A 23,764-nucleotide genomic window follows, 5' to 3' on the forward strand; every position below is an offset into this window, starting at 1 on the left:
TTTGATATTTAATTATTTTAATGTCATGGTTAACGCCAGTATCATTAAATCACGACAAACCAAAATGTTTTTCATCATCACTGCTGGATTTATAAGAAGAAAGATCCAGAATAAAGCTCACTGAGTTTAAGTGCTTTAAATATTAGTTATGCTGTCGACACGTCTACAGTTCGGGCATGCAGAGGGCACCGTCGTCATCACTGATGGTGATTCAGACACAGAAGTGCAGATGCCCACTGGTTCAAACTATTAGTGCTGCAGTCTGGAATTACAGCAACGATAATGGAGCGAAACAAAAAGGAGCAGCCAATTATCACAAGCATTGCTCGGGCAGATGTGCCATTTCAGCCTCTGTGTTGTGTATGTGCTGCTGCCACACTCTGTCCTTCAGCAGGCTTTTTGCAGAGGAAGTGCTTAAAAAATCCTAACTTTATCCAAAAACAAGGTAAAAGATGCCAAACAAAAGGTGTGTTAGGCATCTACTTTAACCCCTTATCGAGCGGGGTCATTTTGGCAAAAACGCCTGTAATATGACCTCCAAATTAGAATTACTGCTGTTATTGAACCCTCTGGATTGTAAGTACAGGCTTGGGCTCTTTGTAAGGGTAACAGTCTCTAGTTTCACCCACAGCAATCAGAATCACTGTAAGTATTACTGATAAAAAGTTATACACTTTAGAACACACAGAAAAAAATATACTTTTTTTGTCCTCACCTAAAATTTTTTGTAAAAATAAAGGGAAATATTGATGTTTGACCTACAGAGGGCCCTCAAAGGTAAGGATAGTCAACATTTAAACTTTCTGCTTTTCTGTAAAAAAGGCTTTAGTGTTGGCACTGTGGTTGTTGTGTGTCAAAATGGTTTATATCACTGGAAAGACGAGACTTAGAGCTTTCATTTGATGTGTATATTGTGGGCATTCATGATGGAGGGGCTTGCACACATGGCTGCAATGTTGTTGATTAGTAGTCATGTACCGGGGCCAGTACGTCTGCATCGTAAGAGGTTAAGGGAGATGACTCAACCATCAGAGAACATCCTTCAACACCTCCCCCTAGAGCGGGGCCACTTCAGCCTTCAGACAGGCTCATGTTTAGTAATCCCGCAAAGTCCTTTCAGTCACCAGGTAATCTGGCAGGTAGACAGGCGCTGCATGCTCTCACATCAGTCTTTTACTCTAACCGCACCGTAGCTGAGGTCTTTCAGGCACTTCTGTCACACCTTTTAACCCTTTTTAAAGAAAACACTCATATTTGAAACTTGTTTAATTAGCTAAAATCTAATCTAAATGTTTCAGGTGTCTGTATTTCCTCAGGGTGGCCCTTGTTCATTTGTCCTTAACCTTAACTCACCACACACTCATGAGTCACATCTAATCTGTATCCTTAATCCATCATTCGAAGATGGATTCGAAGCACATGACTCGCTGCAGTTTACAAGCCGTGTAGAGCAGTTTTGCAGTGAGAGGAGTATTTACAGCTGCAGAGGTCATACGGTGCAAGTAGTTCCTGGAGATGCATCACAGAGTGGACTTCTCTTATATTGATACTAACAACAAGGTTAATAGTTTACAGTCGATGCAGCAGCTCAGGGAGGCTACCCTTTGTCTATTTATGGTGACAAAAAAAAAAAAAAAAACGCTTAAGTGCTTTCCAGCACATGCCACTTGCATCTCAGTGTTACTTTATGAATATATATTTTTTAAAGATAGTTCACCCATTCATGGAACAAACTAACAGCAGCTTATTGTACTGAAAACAAGTCACATCATACAGTCTCATACACTACAATATTAGTTTTTTTATTGTAATATTCATAATAGGGGGCATGTTGACCAGCTATGAGCTGTCCGTTCATTGACCATTTTAATCATCTATCCTCTTCATTCAGGAAAAGGAACAGAATTCTTAGTTTTCCACTGTACAATAAAGGTGTTAAAAAAGTTCTGTTGAGTAAACTTTATAAAAGTAAGGCACCCAGCTGCAAGACTTTTTTGAATAAAGTCAAAAAAGAAGTGTAAAGGAGTGTAAATGCAACTTCTGGTGTTTTGTGAACATGAATAAAGATGGAAACTTAAAGTAGAATCTTAAATTTAACAAAGTTAGGATGGAGATTCAGGTCTATTCATGACATGATGCTTCTTTTTTGTTGAGTTTACTTAAAAATGTTTCACTGCTGGTTGCCTTACTTTTTAAAGTTATCTCAGCTACTCATTCTTTATTTTTGGTGTCTGTATTACTTTCATCCATTTTCTATATTCACTTATTCTAGGGCAGGGTCACAGGGGCCGGTCCCAGTGGCTACTAGGCGATAGGCATTCACACCAAAAGGCTGAGGCTCAAACCAGCAACCTCTTCACTTCCAGTTACCACATTTACAGTCAAATGCCCCTTTAAGTACAGGTTTTCCATACATGCTAGACCTGGAATATCCAAAGTACTTGAAGTAGACTTTTGAGCTAGTTCATGAACCTGTATTCACTCCAGGGTTTAAGCCCTATATGAACAGAGTGTGAGCTAATATAACTGATTATGGCTTTGAAATAACCTGCAATGATGTTGCAATGGAAATATTTAATTGTTGATTATTAGGGGTATTTGAATTCTTTAACACAGACAACATGTCTGCAGGGTCATGTGGTGGTCAGCATCGTTGCCTCACAGCAAGAAGGTTGCTGGTTTGAGCCTTGGCCTTGCTGTGTGGAAAGTGCATGAATAACTTGTCTCTTTAAGACCACTATTCAGATTTATTCATGCAACTTGTGAGCATAAGTTGCCTCAACTTTTTCAGAAGCATTTTCACTTTCACAACATGAGTTGTTCCAGCTCAAAGACGAGAAAAGAGCTGAATAGTTATTCTAACTTTGTTCAAGTTAAGAGTCTACTTTTAGTTAACCTCCTAATTTATGTTCTCGCAGCACCAGAAGTTGAGTTTAGTTCCCTTTGCACCCCTTAGTTGAGTTGTTGAGTTTACTCAAAAAATCTTTGCAGGTGTTTTACTCAACTTTTCTTTTAAGTGCACAGCTTGTGAAAACTGGACTGACAGCATCATCTTTCCTTTTGCATCTTCTAGCTTTAGTCTTGTCTCGAATCCACTGGCTCCTATAAATAATCATCTTTTTCTACACAGGTTGTTCCAGTTCATAGTTGTGGGGAAGCTGGAACCTGTTCCAGCAATTAGCAGACAAGAGGCAGTGCACACCTAGGACAGGTCGCAAGTTCATCACAGAGCCAACATAGGGAGACAAACTTACCCCTACAAAGAATTTAGAAGGACCAATTAACCTAACATGCATGCCTTTGGACTGTGCAAGAAATTCAGTGTACCCAGAGGGAACCAACGCATACATTCATCCTAAGCTGTCTGCCCTAAAACCCCTCTCATTTTGTTCTACTTCACTCTATCAGAGTTGGCCTTTGCAGAAATAATATTCACATATTGTATTTCTACTTATTTAATAGAGATTTAGAATTACAGCTGCATCATTCCAAAGAGACATTAATTTTCATCTTAAATGAAATGTTTTCATTAATGCTGTGTGCCATCTTCTTTTCGTCATCATTAATACATATACTATTTACGCAAAATAAAGACTCCAAAACTATTCAAATAAGTGTTGTTATTGCAGAGATAAGCTCATTTCAACATTCGAATGCAATTTTTAACCAGAGGCCTAAAAATAGGCTCATGGTTTAAATGGTTAATGCGTGGATTTCATGGCTGCCTTGCATATTTTGCTTTAACCCCTTCAGACCTGCATTTTTTCTGCTGGGCAAAAAAATTTTTGTCCAACTGATTTTGGGTTCTCTCTAACATAGAAACAAAGTGGATTTTTGTTTTTTTTGCCAACTCATGTTTATACCAGTATTTTTTAATGTCCATTGCAATGGACGCCACGACTAAACGAGCGTAAAATGTTATTACCTTGTAATTAATCAGGTATGACCTAAACTACTGGATGTCTGCATACAGACTACTACATAAAGGGATTTAAAGAAGGGTCTTGCACCATTTTTGCATTTATTGCACCATTTTTGCATTTTATGTCTTTTACTTTGCAGTATCAGCTCTGAACAAAATATTGTCATACTTATAACAGAGACAATAAAAGATTGACTGATTGATAGTTGCGAGATTGTCTGCAACTTTGAACATGCAAATGAACTTTACAAAGGTATTCCAGCATTGATTGTGAACAGCAATAAGCTAATCACCAGGAAAATCAGAAACTTGCTGGATGAGAGGAAGATGCTATGAAGCAATCTAAACATGAAGTTGAAAGATATATGATTATAGAGAACCAGTTCTGCCTCCAGTAGAGTATCATTTCCAAAAGATAACCATACATATTTTTAGAAGCAGGCCAATGAACAGATCAAACATTTACTTGGACACTTGGAATGTGCCCTGCAGAAGACATCACACTTCTGGATGTTTCCATGGACTCATTTTCGGTGAGCAGCCTTGAAGCAGTTGCGGTGTGGCACAAAGCACAGGTGGATGTTGCACTTGTCACAAAAGACGTGTGTTTTTCCGGTACAGTCTGGCATCTTGCATCTGGTGGCCTCTTTCTTTTCATCATAATTTGGCATGTGGTCAACCATGTCATACTGAACTTCAGGTAGAGGCCTTGAATCCTGAACTGGCCGGTGAGGTGGTCTGTGAGGGGCATTCTGTGGTTCCGGAGACATACTGGGTCTTCCACGTTTTGATGCCACTGTTTTTTGAACTCTCACCAGACATTGGGCCACATTCATCTTGAAATGAAGAAGATCCAAGATGTCTTTTGTTGGGTTATTGGCCCTCTTGGAGTCCAGCCTGTACTCCAACCAACTGTTGACAACAGCAAGGTCAAAAGCATGTGTGATCATTCTCAGAGTCCACTTTTTTGACCGGATTTCTGTGCGGTACAAACTGACGAGTTGATCAAGCAGGTCAACACCAACCATTGCTTCATTGTACAGCTTGACAACCTCTGGACGGGAAACCATCACAAACTGGGCCTTCTTTTTGTCCCACCGCCGGACTTCATCCTGTCTGCCAACACCAACAAAGTTGGAAGCCATGACAACTGGTCTGTTGTCATACCATTTGACCAGTCCCACCTTTCTATCACAGCTTACAACTTCATCATAGCTTCCTCGTGGCTTTTTAGCCATCTCTTTGAATGGCCTGTGACGCCACTTGATTTCTTCCTTCTTAGTAACTGACATCTCCTCCTGATCCTCTGCCACCAAACTGCCTCTCTCCTCTATCTCACACTCAGCTGCCACCTCAAGTTCTTCTGGCATGATCACCTCTCCACTGTCCCTCTCTGAATCTAACAACAAAGCAATCAAATTTTTAACTCATTTTATGCATTATCTTATTAGTATTATTTTCTATTCTAGCATTTCTTTGCTATTATCAATTATCTTATCTTATTCTTTTCTTTATCTTACACATTCCATGCAACTTTTATCTTACATATAAGACATGAAATTGATAAAAACCTTACACTGTGAATTAAAAGCATAATTTATGAACTCACCATCTATATCACTAGTCTCATCTGACTCATTTCCTGAATTCAAGGAGTCGAGTTCAGACAACTCTCCATTTATGAGACGTTCCAAAAAGTCTTCAACTTTATACTCTACAAGAACATTATATACAAAAAATATATAGATTTAACATTATAAAAAAATGAATAAATACACTGTCATAGTAAAATTTAGCTTTGAAAAGCCTACATATATATTGTTTCTTTGCATACTGACACTAAACATGTGGGTGATGGCTAATATCACTAAAGTCCTGATGTCCATTGCAGTGGACGTTAAACTTTAAAAAAATACTACTAATTGGTGATAAAAGTTGCAATCAAAATAACTTGAAATACTATCACTTGTAACAGTTAAGATTATTCTAAGAACAAATTAGTTTGACTAGCATGGCCATAAATTGATACTTTTGATAGAAACTGGGCACTTACTCTTCCCTCTCACCAATTGCTCAGCTATGCTTGTCTTGTCTGAGGTGTCCCACGTTTTCTGAGCATGCTCAAAGTCATGAATTGATTAGATTGGATAATCAGGATCCAATTAGCAATCAGCAATGCTGACATGACTCATTCACTGTGTTTTTATTGGTTTAGAGCAACAAATATGTCATGTCCATTCAAATGGACGCAGGGGCTGAAGGGGTTAAGCATCATTAATGCTACATTTTGGGAGTAACTGGCCGGGGCAGTGTAGGGCTCAGTTTGACCATATGTGAGGTCACAAGGTCGATAGCAGTAAAAGTGACAGAAAGATTAAAAGACAGGGTTGTTGACCAAGTCCAAAATGAGCTGAAATTACCCGCATTTTTATGTACTCGCCATTGTCCTGCCATGCTTGCTTTAGGGGGCTTACATACTACAGCCACTAGTTTTGTCTGGCATGATCTCTATCTGAGCGCTCCAATGCGCCCCCTAGTGGAATCCTCCAGTAACACGAGCTCTATGCACGCAAGCGTGTGAACTACTGCACTCAAGACGGAGCCAAATGCCTACTCTAATACAGGATTAAAAGTTAAGTATATTGTTAGCCTTAAGGCCTCTGATTTATAGGTGAAACAGTCTTCTTAGTCTATAAAAAAATACCTTTACCTGCTTTAATGCTTCAACAAACTGCACAATGGTTAGAGGTGTCAAAGTTGTGTAGAAATTATACAATCACTGGATTGTAAGCATTTCCAAGTCTTGTAGAAATGTTCATTTTCTGCTTTGTTTTGTTTAGATTTGCTCAAAACACAAAAAATAATGAAGGTAATTAAACTTAAACATTTTAGATAAAAAACAAAGATTCATGTGATGTTTGTGAACTTTAATGAGCACATTTAAATGATTTAACTTCACAATGTTGAGAAAACAGTTTATCATATAAAACTAAAATTTAAAATGATCATGTTTTTATTATTATTATTATTATTAGACCAGACCAAAAAATAGTACTGAGATAAAAACCAGATCCACATTTAAAGTTCAACCAAAAACATTTTTTCCTGTTTTTTTTTTCTTTTTTTTTAACAAAAGTAAATTGATAGCTGTGTCGATGTGTTAATAATATGTGTAAATATGACACATCTTCATCTCTTTCTAGACTTTTTGGTTGAAGTGGTAGTTGGAGTACGATGGAGCATTGTCAGCATCGGTGGAGGCTGCAGGAAGCAGAAGGAGCCCAGTGCTGACGTCCCTCCTACACCGATCCATGGCCTGCTTGTAGGATATCTTCTCCTTGGTGAGGGGGTCCAGCAGTTCTTTTGTGTGGGAAGCCTCGTCTTCCAGCTGACTGGCTGCTGTGCTGTCAATCAGCTTGTTGGTGAGAGCCTCTTGAACCGTTTGCCGGCCTGGTTTATTGGGATCCACCAAACCACCGGTCAGGTACTGCGCCTCCATGTACCTTCTGGCATTTTCTTGAGGGATGTATCCTTTCTGCGCTGCCGGCCCAACTGCCAGGCGCACTTTGGACACGGGATCCTCGATTCCGGTGAAGGCCTTCTGGGCGTTCAGCAGTTTGTGCATGAGCCCCGAGTCAATGAGATTGTGCTCAACTGCCTTGTGGACAGAGAGTTTGTCCTTCTTGCCGAGATCAACGATTCCTCCGGAGGCTGCTTGGGCCTCCAGCAGCCTCAGAGCTGTGTCAGGGTCGATGAGTTTGCGAGTCAGCGCGCTTCTCACAGACATGCGGCTTTCGGTGGTGGTGTCATATATGCCAGAGATTGGGAAATATTCATCTGATGTCACAGCGCTGAGGTTGTTCAAACTGCCACTGTGATGAGAGTTCAGGCTGGGGTAGGAGGATCTCAGGGACATAGGCATGGAGTTCAGAGAAGAGGTTGGGACGGGTTTGGTGGGAGATTTTGGGATGGGATTTGGAATGAAAGGCTTTTTTATTTTCCCCGCAACGAGGAGGGCAAACTCGGAAATGGGCATTTTCCCCTGCCTGTAGCTGTTCACATCATGCTGAGTCAAGCGGCCTTCCTTCAGAGCATCCTTGACTGAGTACTGCTTCCCACTTTTGCGATCCTGCAAAATTGTGCTATCCCCATCCGGACCGGTTGAAGTAATCTCCTCCCAGTCGCACTCCAGCTGTGACAGTTGAAGGTAGTTGTTCCGATCAATCAGTCCTTGCAGGTAAGCATCGTAAGGGGACATGTCTTTACCCGTTTCTGGATCCAGGATGGTGATTTTGGTTGAGAGATTTGTCTCTCTGGTGTGAGTTTCAGAGTGATCTTCCTTCCTGATGCTGTTCTGCAGCTCACCGATAAGCGTCTCTTTCTGGTGGATTTTGTCCTTCTCATTCAGGATCTCTTTCTCCAGCCTCTGGACCTCAGATGATGCTTTCAGGCTCCTCTGGCGTGCCAGTTGGTTTCTCTCGCTCATCAGTTTGGACTGTTGTTGGAAGGTTATGCTGATGTTTTGTCTTTCAGACTCAAGTGCTGTGAGCTGTTTGAAGAGATCCTCCTTATCCCTTTGCAGAGTATCTCGGTTTGTCATGAGAGACACCTCCTCCTGAGAAGCAACAGACCTCGTTGACTGTAAGTGGTTGAGTTTAATGTGGATGCTCTGAATGTCGGCTTCCTGATCTCGTCTGAGATTTTTCTCATGCATTACTAGTTCTCTAAGATGATCTCTCTCAGCTTCCACTGCTGGATCTTTCTCTACGCGAACAACTTCTCTGTAAACAACCTTCTCAACCGACTTCTCTTTATGCAGAATGTCCAACTTGAGTTTGATGTTTCGAATTTCTCTTTCCAGACGACTGATCTCGTTATTCTCAGTCTCCAAGTTGACACGTATATCATCGGTGAGTTTTTCCAACTTAGGGTCCCTCTCCACTTTTAGGACTTCCTCGATGATGATTTTTTCCTCAATGGGTGGCGGAGTGCTCTCCAGTTCAAGAATGCGAGATTTTATCTGTCTGAGCTCCGACTCTACTTGGATTTTCTTCTGTCGATCGTCCATCTGTGCCAGGTTATTCTCTTTCTCTTCAATCAGAGCTCTGAGCTGTCGGACCTCTAATTCTAATTTTCTGCGTGCTTTCATTTCTTCATCCAAGGTCTTGTTTAGCTTCTCATGCTCCAGGATCTGCTTCGGGTCCTTCTGAAGATGCACCACCTCCTGCATTATGATCTTCTCCTCTGGCTTTTGTCTCTCTAGCGTGATATACTGGTTCTGCATATCAAAAAGACATTCCTCTATAGTGCGGCGTTGTTGAATTTCTTCTCTTACATTCTTCCGAAGTCTATCAGCCTCTTTCTCCAGAAGAGGGTCGTTCTCATATTTTATGATCTCTGTTGTCACAAGCTTCATCTCCACTTTGGATTTTTCAGCTTTCAGCTCGTCTCTTTCCTTACGTAGGCGGGTTAGCAGTTCAAGGGTGGTGTCATAGTTGCCCTTCAGACGAGCCACTTGGTTGTTCAGCCTTTGTAATTCCCTGACAACCTCTGGGCTTTTCTCTTCTTTGATCACCTCTTGGGTCACCTCTTTGTACTCCACTTTTGGCTTCTGAGCCCGCAGGGTGGTCAGTGTTGTCATCACTGTGTGGGTTTCTTTCTCCAAATCCGCTCGGTTCCGACTCAAATCCTGCAGCTCCTTTTTAAGACGCACCAGCTCAACTTCTGTCTCAGGATCAACTCTGTAAATCTCGTTGATGATCTCCTTGACCTCCACTTTAGGCCTGAGCTTCTCCAGTTCATCATAACGCAGCTGAGAGGTGGTCAGGTCCTTCATCAGGATAACATTCTCGTCTTTCTCCTCCTCCAAGGACATTTTTAGCCTTTTTGACTCCTCAAGCATTTCTGGATTTTGATGGACTTGTTTCACCACCTTGGTGACCATCTTGGGTTGGATGGTGGGGATAACCCTCTCCAAAGTGTTTATCTGGCTCCTGGAGCTGAAAATGCTATCATTGAGAGACTTGCACCGCAATTCTTCCTCTCGAATGTAGTTCTGAAACATGAGAACGGCTTTCAGCATCTCTGGATCTTTTTCCAATCTCACCACTTCTTTTTTAACAATTTTCTCCCGGATCTTTGGTTTCTGTTGAGCCAGAACTGTGAGCTCAGTTTTCACCTGGACCGCCTCCGTATGGCTCGTTTGCAGCTCCAGCCGTATCCTCTGCAACTCATCTCTAATCTTAGCAGCCTCTTTATCAAGCTGAGGGTCCCTCTCGTATTCAGTGAGTATTTTGGTCACCAGTTTAGGCTCGATTTTGGTCATCTGTGTTTCCACCTTGATGATTTTCTCATCAAAAATTTGAATCTCGGACCTGGTTTTGGACCTCTTCAATTCTTCATCTTGAATGCGATTTTTCAGAGACTGGAGTTCAACTTCCAGTTTGGGGTCACGGTAATACTGCACCACCTCCTTTTCCTCCAGCCTCTCCACTCCTCTTCTGCTCTTCAGAGACAAAAACCTCTTACGGTAGGTTTCCAAGTCTTTCTCTGCATGCAAGCGCCTGGCAACCTCCTCGCTTAATTCTTTTTTCATACTATCAACTTCCTCCAGGTTCTTCTTCTGGCTCTGTAGCTGCAGCTGCTGACTGACGACCACCTGACTTACTTTCTCCTCATTCTGCAAGAAGACACAAAAACAAGGTTTGAGTAGGAAACTGACAAATGTGACTTTGAGTAGAGAAAATATCAAAAACATGGGTGCTTAGTTTTTATTCTGTGCCAACATGGAAGGGCTTCATTTTGAGAAACCCACACACAATTAAAAGAAAAAAAAAAAACATGAATAAATAAAAAAAAAACATTGGGAATGGTGTGCTTCTAATTTTGGTTGCAATTCATTACACATGGTTTACAAAAACTGTGACATTTATCCCACATAAATAAATGGGATCCTGCTGAAATATTCCATAAACCAAGCCCACTTTGTAGCCCTATAATTCAGACATTGTTTCACACAGAAACCTCATTCAATGTTTAAATGGACCACAAAGGATCAAACATGTATTCTCTGAAAGGGCATTTTGATATCATTTAAGGGTTTAACACAGTCGAAGTTTAGGTTCTATGAAATTTGGGGATTTAGCCAAGGAATTCACACTTGAGTGGGATGATGTCATGCACTCTAAATTTTGAATGATGAAATTTAAAACAAAAAAAAACCTCAAACAAACTTCAATCGTGGCCATGATTTCTTCTGTGTGTATATATAATTTGGGGTAATTTGTAGTTTTCACATTATTCTGTCAAACTCACTATGAGGCCCCTCCCCCCATGCTGCCCAGGTAATCATCACCATAGCACAATAGCTGTCCACATAAAACGTGTAATAGTTTTATGATGCCATACCCTCGCCAGGATGTTCCTTGCTGTGCCCAGCTGACTAAGCCGCTGGTTGTTCTCAGCAGACACCTCAGAATAAAGGTTCACCAGATCTTTCTCCTGTGGTAAAAGAAAGCAGCATTTGTTTAAAATTTGCAGATGACAGATTTTTTTTTTTATCTTTCTTGTCTTAAGATCATACCGTTCTCTCTACCCCCTCGGCCAGAGTTAAAGTTTGATGTTTCTTTAGAGCTTCTTCGTTGCTGTCATCTTCATGATTTCCGTCATTCTCGTTGTGCAGAGTCCCACGGTAAGTTTTTGACTTAATCTCATATTCCTGAATGGAATTATATTTTATTATTATTTATTATATATTGGAATTTATATTTTTTTAAAAAGGACTGAGGCTGTACTTGGTTGATCATGTTTTCTGAACTCACATTTAAAACACTCTGCAGATCTCGGGACATGTCTTTGACTCGTTGTAAGTCATCTGACTTCTTGTTGATGTCCTCCACCACTTTCTAAACAAGGGACATGAATCAAAACCAGCAGTTTATTACTGAAGCAGAAGACGTCACCACTCAGGACTGATAATCAGAGTCATACTGAGAGTATGTACTGACGCAAAACGAAACTATCATTTACCTTCTGAGAGTTCTGACTGGCTCTCATCTGAGCCACATCATCAGTAGGTTTGATCGTGTGGTTTGGCAAGTTAACCAAGAAAAAATCCAGCGAGTTAACAGCATTTTGGAAATCTTGAGCTTTATTAGTCGCTTGCTGTATGAGAGCTGACCTAAAGCGAAAGAAATGAGCGTGTGAGCTGCAAGAACAAAGACGATGGCCTTAATTCTGTTGATGAGTAGGCTGTTGACCCCCCTCTCCTTACCTCTCCTGGAGCTGATTATTGACATTTGTGTAACGGTTCTTCAGATGTTTCACCTCATTCTCCTGCCGAGGGATGTCAGGGCAGAACTCATTGAAATTCTGCTGCAGGGAGCTGCACGTTTTCTTGGTCAGGTCCAACTCTTTTCCTAATTTATTCAGCTCATCTTTCCTTGAGGCAGCGTCCTTCTGTATGGCCTGTTTGACCACATAATGAGAAGTTAAAAAGACTGATATACACAAAGATTTGTCCCACTTTGAGCTTTCTCATCGTCCTTATCGGCTCTGTTTTTTGTGGTTCATACATCACCTGTAGCTTCTGGTTGCGACTCTGAAGAGCGTTTGGTTCATCTAGAATGACGCCATCTTTTGCTAGCTTCGTCTCAAAGTCAGAAACAACTCCCTCTGCTTTCTCTATCTGTTTCTCCAGGAACATGGAGGCTGTTGCTCTGTAGAAAGGCGACAAACAGTAGAGTTTAATAACAAAAGGCTGTCCACATAGACCTGCTATTTTCTTAAATTAAAGAAACCAAATCCCACTTTTTATGATAAAGATCCATAAGTCTGTTAATGTCGTTAATCTTGTTGTCAGTAGCAGTGAGTTTAAGGTGCAGGGAGGAGGTTGTGGGTCCCAGAGGTCTCTTGGACATAAGAGGATCCATTTCTCTTTGGACAGCCGACTTGTCTGACTCCAGTTTCCTGAGTGTCAGAGCAGATTTCTGCAGGACAGGGACAATATTTAGAAAATCATTCATTTTATTTAATTAGTTCATTTTGGTAAATCCTAACAGTTCATGCTCACCTCATGCTCCTGCAGTCTGTTTGCCAGGTCCTGTGTGGGCCTGCGGTTATCCAGCGGGTTCCTCAGCCTGTTCAGGACTTCTTTTTCACTCTTATCCAGGGCTTTGTTGATCCTGTCTATCTCACTGATGAGCTCTGCAGCTTTGGTATCATCTGGAGAGCTTTTCACAGCAGCTAAGGAGGAAAAACAAGCCTAGTCTGAAAATGTTCAAATTCAGAGCCTGACAAGGAAGAAAAAAGTTTTTTCTCTCACCGGCTTTCTGAGCCCGAACCACCTCCACTACGGGGCTCTTCAATGAGTCCATCAGAGCAGCTCTACGGTTCTTGAGGTCTTTCAGCTTTCTGTCCAGACTGAACAGACACAAATACACAACTTTTGTTAAAATCAGTCACATTAAGTTATGGCTCAAACCTTTCTTCTGCTACAGCTGAGGAGTTTTTATGTACCTGTTGACTGTCTCCAGGGCCTCTGCATCAGGCGGTGGGATCATGAAACATGCCCCTGGGAGGGTTTTGACCTTCCCGCTGTTGTTCTGAAGCTCCCAGTTCTCATTATTAGAGTTAGACTTCAGAATTAGTGTCTCACCACGTGACACAGTGTCCTAAAACACATAAAGAGAATTTCAATTTTCTTAATCTAACTTCTGAAGACATAAAGGGAAAATCTGATGAGATCTTACTTCTTCATCAGCCCAGTCACACAGTGACACCACAGTGGTGGGCTGGGTGGGCTGCAATCTGCGTAACTTCAAAGGCACAATGTTGCTGCACCCCTCCCTGAGGGCAGCCAGGCGTAGCTCGCACCTCCTCAGCCCTGGTTCATCTCCCTGTTAGTGTTATCGAATAGAAAGTGACAGCAGTTAAAAGCACTGAAAGCCTCACCATTAATTCTGCAGATGAAGGAAGAGCGGACTTTTTTCATCCCTTTTAAAGCAAGTCAATTCTACAAGATGAGACACAATATGAGCTTAATGAAGCGAAACATTACATTTCAAATATAGAAAAAAAATTTCTGAGCAAGGGAATGAAATGAATGAATGAATGAAAAATACTTTATTAATCCCAAAGGGAAATTCAATATTGTAGTAGTAGTAATTTTTTTTTTTTTTTTTTTTTTTTTTTAGTAAAACAATCACATTAATTAATTAAGGGCTTTGTTCTTCAGCCTGATAGCTGCTGGAAGGAAGGATCTTCTGTATCTCTCCGTCTTGCATCGGACTTGAACAAGCCTCCCACTGAACACACTCTGTTGTTTCGTCACGGCGTTGTGTAGAGGGTGTGAAGGATCTTCCATTATCTTCGTCAGCTTGTACAGAATTCTTTTTTCGATGATCAACTCCAGCGGCTCCAGAGTTACTCCAAGCACAGAACCAGCTTTCTTGATCAGTTTGTTAATTCTTTTCAAGTCTCTGGTTCTGATGCCGCTGCCCCAGCAGATTGCTGCAAAGCTGATTGCACTTTCAACAACAGACCTGTAGAACATTTGCAACATTTTGGTGCAGACGTTAAAAGATCTCAGCTTCCTTAAGAAGTAGAGTCTGCTCTGACCTTTCTTGTAAATGTACTCAGTGTTGCTTTTCCACTCAAGTCTGTTGTCCAGCTGAACTCCAAGGTACTTGTACTCCTCCACCACCTCCACCTCCTCTCCCATGATGGAAACACTTCTATGTGTGTTCTTGTTCCTCCTGAAGTCAACAATCATCTCCTTTGTTTTCTTGGTATTCAAGATGAGATGATTGTCACCGCACCATTTCACAAACTGACCGACCAGTTCTCTGTACTCTGCTTCTTGTCCATCACTGATACACCCAACAACTGCTGAGTCATCAGAGTATTTCTGCAGATGACAGAACTCAGAGTTGTACTGGAAGTCTGAGGTGTACAGCGTGAATAGAAATCCTAAGGGTTTATAAAAGTGTAATGAAGACTCCAGATGTCAGCTGCAGTTACTATTTTGTTTACTCAATTATAATTTCAAGGAAAAAAAAAACAAGCAAGATAAAAATGGGTGAATTGTCCAGGTGAAGCAAAGAGCAGCTATTAACCCTTTGATGCATAGTCCATATGCATGGGTGTGGATGGTATATTTGCAAATGAGACACTTCATTGGACATTCATGATGCCACTCACTGATGAATAAATAAATATATTATAAAATTTTATATAGGCTTTGCAATTACCAAGTTTGCCTCTGTGATAAACAGGACAATCAAATATGTATATGTCTATATTTTAATAGAATATGTATACTATAAAAATATTACAACATATATGATATTTTTATAGAATTGATTAAATAAACTAAATAAAAAGTCAAATACCATTAAAGTAATTTAAAGCATCACTGTACATGCCTGTAGACAAAAAATATAATGAAAAAAATACGGCACTGTTTTATATAATTCATGCATCAGAGGGTTAACAGCTCTAATGAGGATACTTTAGGCTCTTTAGATATTAAATTTTAAGCAGTCTTTTGAAGTCCTTAACCCCTTAAAGCCCAACCCAAATAAAAATTTGAAAAAAATATCTTTATTTGGCTTTTTTTAAAAAAGATGTAAAATAACAATAATAATAATTTCTGTATATTTACTGTTTTTTTTTTTTGTGATGTCAAAATTGTGCAAAGGATATCCACCAGGGGGCAGAAGACAAGCATCAGATTAATTACAACAGGGTTTTGAGCAAAGGTTTTATCATAAAATGATGGAAAATGCCTCAGAAACTAAAGGGTTCACCCATCCATTTATAAGTGGGATAACAGGTTAGAGTCTATCCCAGCGGCTACTAAGCAAGAGGCAAGGTACACACTGGACAGGTCAGAGTATGTGACTTATCTCTTCATTTATAGATAAAACATTAAATCCATCATTTTGTGAATCTCTCTTGTCCTGAGCCAGTTTTCCATGGTGTGTATTTCATTAGGTGTCAACCACAGAAACAAGATCCAGGAATTCTTATAACCTCATATGTTCTCCATAGTTAAGTTTACTAATCACATTCTACTACTCACATTCTTTCCATCTTCTAGAGCTAGTTGAGGACTGAATCACTCTCGTTCCATCTCAATTTAACATCCATTGATTTAGCATCATTATTCTGCCCTTATACAGTTTAAAAACAACCTTTAAAGCAACACTACATTATAAGGTTTTCAACCTTATAATTTGGTGCTTCTGACTTGTTTTTATGGCACACTGACATTCAATAAGCACATGCCCTGCAGCATCCCAGGGTTGAGAAACTGAACTTCACAACTGTTTTTTTCCAGCTTGGTGCATCACTTTACAGGTGTGTCTTGTTTCACAACACTCCATCACACTCAAGCAACTGCATATCAAAAGAATGGCTGCTTTGAATGTGCCCCATGGCTCATTCAGCAAAGAAACCCAAGAGGACGTTACTGGAGGAAGCAAAGACACCCAAGAGAACAAGAGATAAGACAAGAGTCACCATTAAACTAACTTTTACTGGCTGGAGAGATCTCAGAGAAGAGACAGGATTAAAGATGGATGCTGAATTAGCCGTTGTTAGGGGGCACCAAAGTGAACAAATCTGCTAAGTTCAGTGGTGTTGACATTTATATGCAACCTTATAAATTTCAGTAAAAGATAAATGTCTCAGTGGAAGCTATCTGAACAGATCCCCATTCTTTAGCATAAATTCTCACTTCAGAGATTTTAAAGGATCTTTCCCTCTATTAGTGGGCTTACAGCTGTGTTTCCTTTTTCTCCCCACTTTATGATCCATCACATCAGGTCTGAATCTAAGGACTTATGATTCTTAGAGGACCACATTGCTATGCTATCTCCTTCCAGTGTACAGTTTTTTCTTTAAATTCCTCCATATTTTCAGTTTGTTGTCTATAACACACTTTTCCTCCTTTTGGTCTGAGTAATCTTTCCTATTTGTGTGACCCCGGTTCATTTCAATGTGTTTTTATTAGCTTGATACTCTGAAGAGCACCACCAGTTTATTTCATCTGAGCCGCATGGTAGTGCCTCATGAGATCCTAGTCTGTTTGGAGAAACTTAATGTTTTATATTGTAATCAACTGCTAAGCTGAGTGCAACATTCAGTTAAATGCATGGCATGATATCAGATCATTATTATGTTGTACCTCCAGAGCCAGCAGGATCTCTGGGTTGCTCTTGCCGCTCAGGGACTTTGTGTCCAGAGTGGAACTGAGTCTATCCAAAGAGTCGGACAGCATCTCTGCATCCAGCTGGAACTGCATTAAACAATTACTTCTTAACATGTTTGCATCAGCAGAATTAAAACGAACATGGTTAATCAACTGTGTCGTGGTCTTTTTACCTTCTTGTAATCATCAATGTTGTCCAAGTGTGTTTCCTGTGCGAGACACAGGTTGAGGAAGGCTTGCCACTCAGCCTGCACCGCATCCTTGTGAGCCTGATCAAAGCATTTTTGATAAAAGTACTATCCAAAATACTTGTTACTAATACAAATATGTGTCTTAAATACCGCTATTGTCCTGCTTCCAGGGTGCTTCATTTCAAGAAGATGGTCTCCTTCCTCCTGCAGCTGGTTGCACTCACGTTCATGTACTAGCAGTCCATTCGCTTTGAATTTCTGTGTATAGACAAGCACAAAATGTAGAAAATGTGCTTATCTGGTGCAACTAGCTCTTTAAACATACAGCTTTCCAAAATAATCACAGTAATGAGACAATAAGTAATTAAATAAATGGATTAAAAATTAGTAAGAAACCTTCGATCATACTGCTTCCTCTCACCTCGTACTCTATGCGGACACCCGGGGGGTCCACCATGCGATCACTCCAGTCTCTCTGGAGGACCCGATCCTGCTGGCCTGATAGGTAGACCAGCTCCTTACTGCAGCTCTGCATGTAGTCATACAGAGAGGCCAGGTGGATCTTCCTGCGCCGGGAGCTTTCCTGCAGAGCACACGAGATCCACACAATGTTTAAAGACAACAAGTAGAGCATTAGAAGGGTTAAAAAAAAACAAAACTACTCACAAGAAGTTGAGCATATTTCTCTTTGAGGATGGCGTACTGCTCCTGAAGACAAACAAGATAAAGAAAATGTTGAACCTGCATCACATCGTGCAGCATTTACACCCGTGTTGCTTTGTGCTGTTACCTTTGAAGTGGTGCTGGGCTGCAACTGGCTGCTGTAGGCCTCGATCTCTTGGTGCAGGATGTTATGCTCTGCAATCTGCTTCTCTACATCAGACAGGTTGGGGCCGTAGGCCTTCTCCTTCAATTGGCTCTGCACAATCCATCACACAACAGCCACCTTTCATGCAAAAGCCTGACAGTGAATGAGTTCCAGCTTGCAGAAATGCTGAAGAAACTGACCAGTTTTTTATCGAGCAGAGGGTCCCAGTTGATCTTCTGTGTCAAGTCCAAGTCTAGAACCTGATCGTATAGATCCCTGTAGGCTGCGCAGTCGTTAACCCAGCGATCATGGAGATTTTTCACACTGAGAACAGACCAGTGAAAGGGAATGTCAACATGACAGCTTATCTCACTTCTGTGTGACGTGTCGAGTTTCAAGTGTGTTTTCTTTTTTCTGTAACACGCCAGTAAAAACTTACTCTCTCTCTATCTCTACAGCCTGTGGGTGATTCAGCTTCTTGGCTTTGTCCACATCCATGAAAAGATCCTTCAGCAGCACCTCAGCCTCTGCCAGGTTTTCTGAGTTCTCCTGCCGATGGATGAGCTGCTGGCTCTTCTGGCTTTGCTCTCCATCCTGCAGCAAGAAACAGGGTGAAACGCTGCTCTTGTGTTTGGTAAAAATGATGATGAAGGGATTAAGTATGGATGGATTTAGAAGCAGCAGTTTAGCCTAGTTTACTTTTAAAGGCAACTTGAAAGCTCAAGAAAAGTCATTTTCAGATTAACCCTTTTAAGCCTGACCCAAGAAAAAATAGAGGTAAAAAAATCACATTTTTGTATATTTAACATTGATTACTGTGAGATATGTAAAAATGACTGTAGTACAAAAGAAATCCGGGTGCAGAACACAAGTATCAGACTGTGTACAACAGGGTTTTAAGTTTTACGTTTTTCACCATAAAGTGATGCAAAAGGTCTCAGAAACTGCATGTATCAAATATGATACACAGGGCACTAAAGGATTAAATTATTAATATTTTACAACTCAGAACAGACGTGAATCTTTATTTCTGTGCTCTAAGGCCTCCAACTGTGATGCTTGCAGGTTTCTTACCAAACACAGCAGCTCTTCGGCTCGCAGGATATTCTTTTCCACCTGATCGGCGTTTTTCTGCATGCGAGCGATCAGCAAAGCCAGGTCGTTGACCTGAGACCTGGAAAAAAGACAGAAAACAATAAAACATCTGTGATTAGATTATTAGTTAGTTTGTAAGTTCTGGTGTCGATAATGAAGAAAAGCAGAAGCAAACAGCATAAAAAACACTGTTAGAAATTAGACGTATCAGTGTTTAAATGCACCCTTGTTGTTAAAATGCAGCATTTAAATCTTGTTTTTCTTAATCTTCAAAGTAATTATGAATTATTGCAGACAATTCATTGCAAAACTAGAAGTTTAAACTAGCAGAAACGTGAGGCAGAATTTAAAAAAATCTATTTGGCTATGGTTGTGCAGTAAAAATCAGACATTGTGTCTAGACTAGTCATTTTCCACTGATAGGTTAGAATGTACAAAGCTTCATATCAAATACTCAAGTTAAACCACCTTTGAAAACATTGTTTGGTATTTTTGGTAAACAAAGATGCTGCACGACGGCCTCTGACAGCTCAGACAAAGAAATCCTTCAGCAGAGGTTTTCGCTACCAGTCGACCTGTTTGGGCGCTCTGGCTGTTTGTTCTGTGATTTCTCCGCTGCCAACTCCTGAAAGCCAACTATTTATGGTGGCACACCCAGATTACAACCTTGGGGACGCTTAGTGAGCGGAGGGGAGTGTCCCCATGTTGCCTCCCAGGAGCAGCCGTGGAATGCTGTTGGTGTGTGACAGACATTCCTGCTGAACCCACACAAACTGACACAGTGTCAGTCATGAGCAGCAGGTTTTTGACAGGTCAAGTTAGACATTTGTAGGCAGGTTTGTAGTAGGCAGACTGATGGTAATCCATTTTTTGTAGGGGTGTGGCAATGCATCCATCTACATCCATATTGATTCCTTGATCAATTCTGGAAAAAATCAATCACTATGTGGGCAACATGACTCAGCAACGCTCACTTTTTCTTTACATAAACACAATGAACAATTTGCACCCCTATTTATGCTCCAGAAAGAGCAATTTAACTCATTATTAAGGAGGTTTCTAAACAACTTTCTGATTTCATCCTTGGCAGCTTTAAGCTCTTAAAGTTCTTAAAGAAGAAGCTTATAAGAAGAGTATATATACAGATTATATAACAGCAGAGGAGAATTAATAGATTTTGTATAAAAACTGTTTAATTTTTCTTTGCAAAAGTTTGACATCTATAAAAAAAAAAGTTTAACACTTAAATTATGTGTGTAATATGTTTAATCTGTTTATTTTGCAGCAGCATAGCAGTAACACTGGTCCATTTTCTCCTGCATGTAAAACTTAATCCTCTCAAACCTGAGGTCCTCAGACTGGGGGACTTTAAGAACAGCTGGTGCCAAACTCCTAAAATGGCCATTTTGAAGACCTCGCCTGAAGCGTCTGTACTAAAACCTCTCCGACCTTGCTCTGCGTCACTGTATCAGAGTTGACCTTTGCAGAGATAATGTTCACATATTGCACTATGATCTGATGGAGGTTTAAAGCTACACCTGCATCATTCCAGAGATATTTACCCTGAAAGTGTTTATTTCTTTAGGCAAGCCTGAAACTTTTTCACTTGTGCTATGTGCCATCTTCATTCATTCTTCCGCAGTAACACGTATACTCACAACTACACATCGTAACAAATCTTCCTTTAAGGTCAGAAGTATTCAAATAGACCCTGAGGTTGCAGAGATTTACTAGTTTCATTATGGGTGTATAATTATTTGAGCAGAGGCCAAAAAGCAGGCGCAGAGCTGAATGCGTTGAAGTAAAACTCTTTTAGTATTTACACTCCTTCCAGTGCAGAACTTTGACCTGTAATGATGTATCTCTACAAGAATAGAAGTAGTACTTTACTCAGATATAAGACTTGACAACTTCTTTCAACACTGTCTCCTTTTATTGTGTACTCGGGCTCTTATGTCTGCTGCTTCCACATTGCAAACACACTGCACTGCCAAATCTCAGCTGCTTCTCATCATAATCAGGACTGTTTGACAACATGTGTCAGACATAAGCTGAACATTCACTCACTTCCACTTAAGCTCAAGTGTCACGGTGCCGCTCCCTTTACTTCCGTGAAACACGCCCTGTTGTGAAAGAACAGTAATGTTCAACATTACATGCCCCTTCATCGAGATATACACCTGCTCAGAGCAGAGGTGCTGTTGCACCGTCACAGTCCAAATATATCCCCGCATGTGAAAGCATGAGGCCACCCTCAGCTCTACTCAAACTGCAAAGCACTGACAACAAGCTGCACTATAAAATATCTGGCTGAGGGAATACTGTTGACCCATCTGCTTAATGAGTCAGAGCACTGGTCTACTGAGTTTAATAAGTCAGTAAACACTGATGATACACCCTTTGGGCAAAGATAGCCAACAAATAACAGAACAGTAGTTATGTAAAGGAGTCAGCTGAGGAGATAAGTAAGCAGAACTTAAAAAGTTCGTTATCATGAGGGCAAACAGAGAAAAGTCATGTTAAAGAAGGATTTGCTCATTTTCTAAAACTCAAAGGCGCTCTTTGCTTTTTATGAATGAATTTTACGTTGTATTTAAACACTCTTATGATTGTGACCTTCATGTTGTACCTGAGGGCCATTATCATTGTCCATAAAGACTAAATCGTTCTGTGTAAACAAATGGGATCTTGGTACAGAACATTCAAGAAAAGATCTGCCCTTCAGCATAAAAAATAGGAGAAAGAAGCCTAGACAAGGAAATCTGACACACACACACACTCATTCACAAATAGAAAATCCCAACTCACTTGCTTATCCTAACTGGGTTGGTTTCCTTTTTCTTCGACATCTTGGGGGACTGTGTGGACCTGTTGGTGTAATCTGAGTTCTTCCCACCTCTCTCCTCTCCTCTTCCTCTGTCTCTCATTCACCAGGTCTCCCTTCAGATAAGAAGCGTCCACCTGTCTCAGCTCCTCCCAGGCCAACAGGTGTGTCATGAGTAAAAGCAGCAGAAGAGGAGCAGACCGGGTGGACCTGTTTCATTTCCCTGCCTCCTTTAATTCTTCAAGCAGGCTTTATGTTCCAGGAGATCACCCCCCCACCCTCTTTTTTATTTTTTATTTTTTCTCATTTGTTTTCACAGAAATGTTTTTATGTTTTTATTTTAAACTAAAGATAAGGAAACGGGATCAGATGCATGTTTGAGCTGTAATGACTACATATTACTTTTGCACCTTTCTGTATAACTTAAAAAATTAGTGGTTATAAAACATGATGAAGCCTCTTCTGTGTTATCAGGAAGCATGAGAGGTAATAGTCCATTATAAAACACGTACTGTCTTCACAGTGATAATAGCAAAGGAATGTAGAGTAACTTGAAGGCTATCACTGACCAAAGTTTTTAACTGCAAAGCCTCACAAAGCTGAAACACTGTAGGTTTTCATTCGAGGTGTTCAGTATAGTAGAAAAAGGATTAAATAACATTCACATAAATGTTTAGGAAAACACAAAAACACATAGAAGTGTTAGTATTTATTACATTTATGCTTTTTAACTTTGAGTCTGTTTGTCTTCCAGAGCCAGAGAAGTGAAAAGTATTAATTTCTAGGTATCGGTACTTATCTGACACACACCCTGCTTAATTACACAAGAGTCAAACTCTAATCTGAGGAATGCAAAGTTCACATTCAGCTAGAGAAAAGACTGAGAGAAAAAATGCTGATTAGGAAGACTGAATGAAAGATGCAGCACCTGCATATGTGTGAGTATGTGTGTGTGTGTGTGTGTTTGTTTAGGTACGGCTGCTTATAGTAAGGTGGGTGGTGGGAGCTGAAAGCTCCTTTTTGCTTGTGGAGTCAAACAATTTAACTTCTTTCCACGTCAGTGGAAATAAATCGGTGCAGCATGCTGCCATGCCTCATGCTTGCTGTGGGTGTGTGTGATGCACACCCAGAATAACAACTTCTACAACCCACACCTACATACCCGCAGGGAGGGGGGGAGGGGTTGAGAAGAAACAAAGAGGTATAAGGGACTGAGGTTACACATGGACAAGAAAAAGTAGAGGGATAGCAAAAGTCTCAATAGCTTATCAGCTTATCTTAAGGCTGCTGAAATCTAAATTTTAATAACAGTTCATTTCTGATCATTTCTATATATTGTCTTTCACCAGAATAAAATCACCTCAAGGCAGATTAAACCAAGAATGACCATTTAACATATTAAAGGATTTGTTCGTAGTAATGAACCTGCATTTCTCCAATCCAGAACAAACCTCTATATAAACCACACACTGACACACCTGCGCTGCACCTGTCTTGCACAGGTAGCTACTAGCTAACTAGCTGCACCGCTCACAAAAATGTTAAGATATTTGGCTTTTTGCATGATGTCAGAATCATGCAACCTTTACAGGTAACTTGAATTAACTTTCTCTAAACTTTTGAATCCACATGTACGGCTGTTTAAGTACTTATTTCACAACACGCTGTTCTTTAATAAGGTGATTAACCACAAAATGAAGAAAGAAGAAGA

At 40.5% G+C, this 23,764-nt stretch overlaps 2 protein-coding genes across 2 annotated transcripts; both read right to left on the reverse strand.

Moving 5' to 3' along the window:
• Positions 1–3,746: 3,746 nt before the first annotated feature.
• LOC121647609 (piggyBac transposable element-derived protein 2-like) lies at positions 3,747–6,210 on the reverse strand. Its single transcript, XM_041997177.1, has 2 exons — positions 4,523–6,210; positions 3,747–4,474 (listed from the first exon to the last, which is right to left on the reverse strand). The coding sequence occupies exons 1-2, from the start codon at positions 5,290–5,292 to the stop codon at positions 4,447–4,449; spliced, it is 798 nt and encodes a 265-aa protein (XP_041853111.1). The 5' UTR covers positions 5,293–6,210; the 3' UTR covers positions 3,747–4,446.
• Positions 6,211–6,999: 789 nt separating this feature from the next.
• evplb (envoplakin b) lies at positions 7,000–22,155 on the reverse strand. Its single transcript, XM_041975991.1, has 22 exons — positions 22,038–22,155; positions 19,209–19,308; positions 18,574–18,728; positions 18,335–18,458; positions 18,117–18,245; positions 17,993–18,034; positions 17,748–17,909; positions 17,477–17,584; positions 17,309–17,404; positions 17,112–17,222; positions 13,672–13,818; positions 13,439–13,593; positions 13,245–13,342; positions 12,993–13,165; positions 12,731–12,909; positions 12,501–12,639; positions 12,195–12,388; positions 11,951–12,101; positions 11,743–11,826; positions 11,505–11,639; positions 11,330–11,422; positions 7,000–10,601 (listed from the first exon to the last, which is right to left on the reverse strand). Exons 1-22 carry the CDS (start codon positions 22,076–22,078, stop codon positions 7,122–7,124), a joined length of 6,096 nt encoding a protein of 2,031 aa, XP_041831925.1. The 5' UTR covers positions 22,079–22,155; the 3' UTR covers positions 7,000–7,121.
• Between the last annotated feature and the right edge of the window lie 1,609 nt (positions 22,156–23,764).

The sequence above is a fragment of the Melanotaenia boesemani genome, chromosome 2 (assembly GCF_017639745.1).
Source record: "Melanotaenia boesemani isolate fMelBoe1 chromosome 2, fMelBoe1.pri, whole genome shotgun sequence".
Taxonomy (NCBI): domain Eukaryota; kingdom Metazoa; phylum Chordata; class Actinopteri; order Atheriniformes; family Melanotaeniidae; genus Melanotaenia; species Melanotaenia boesemani.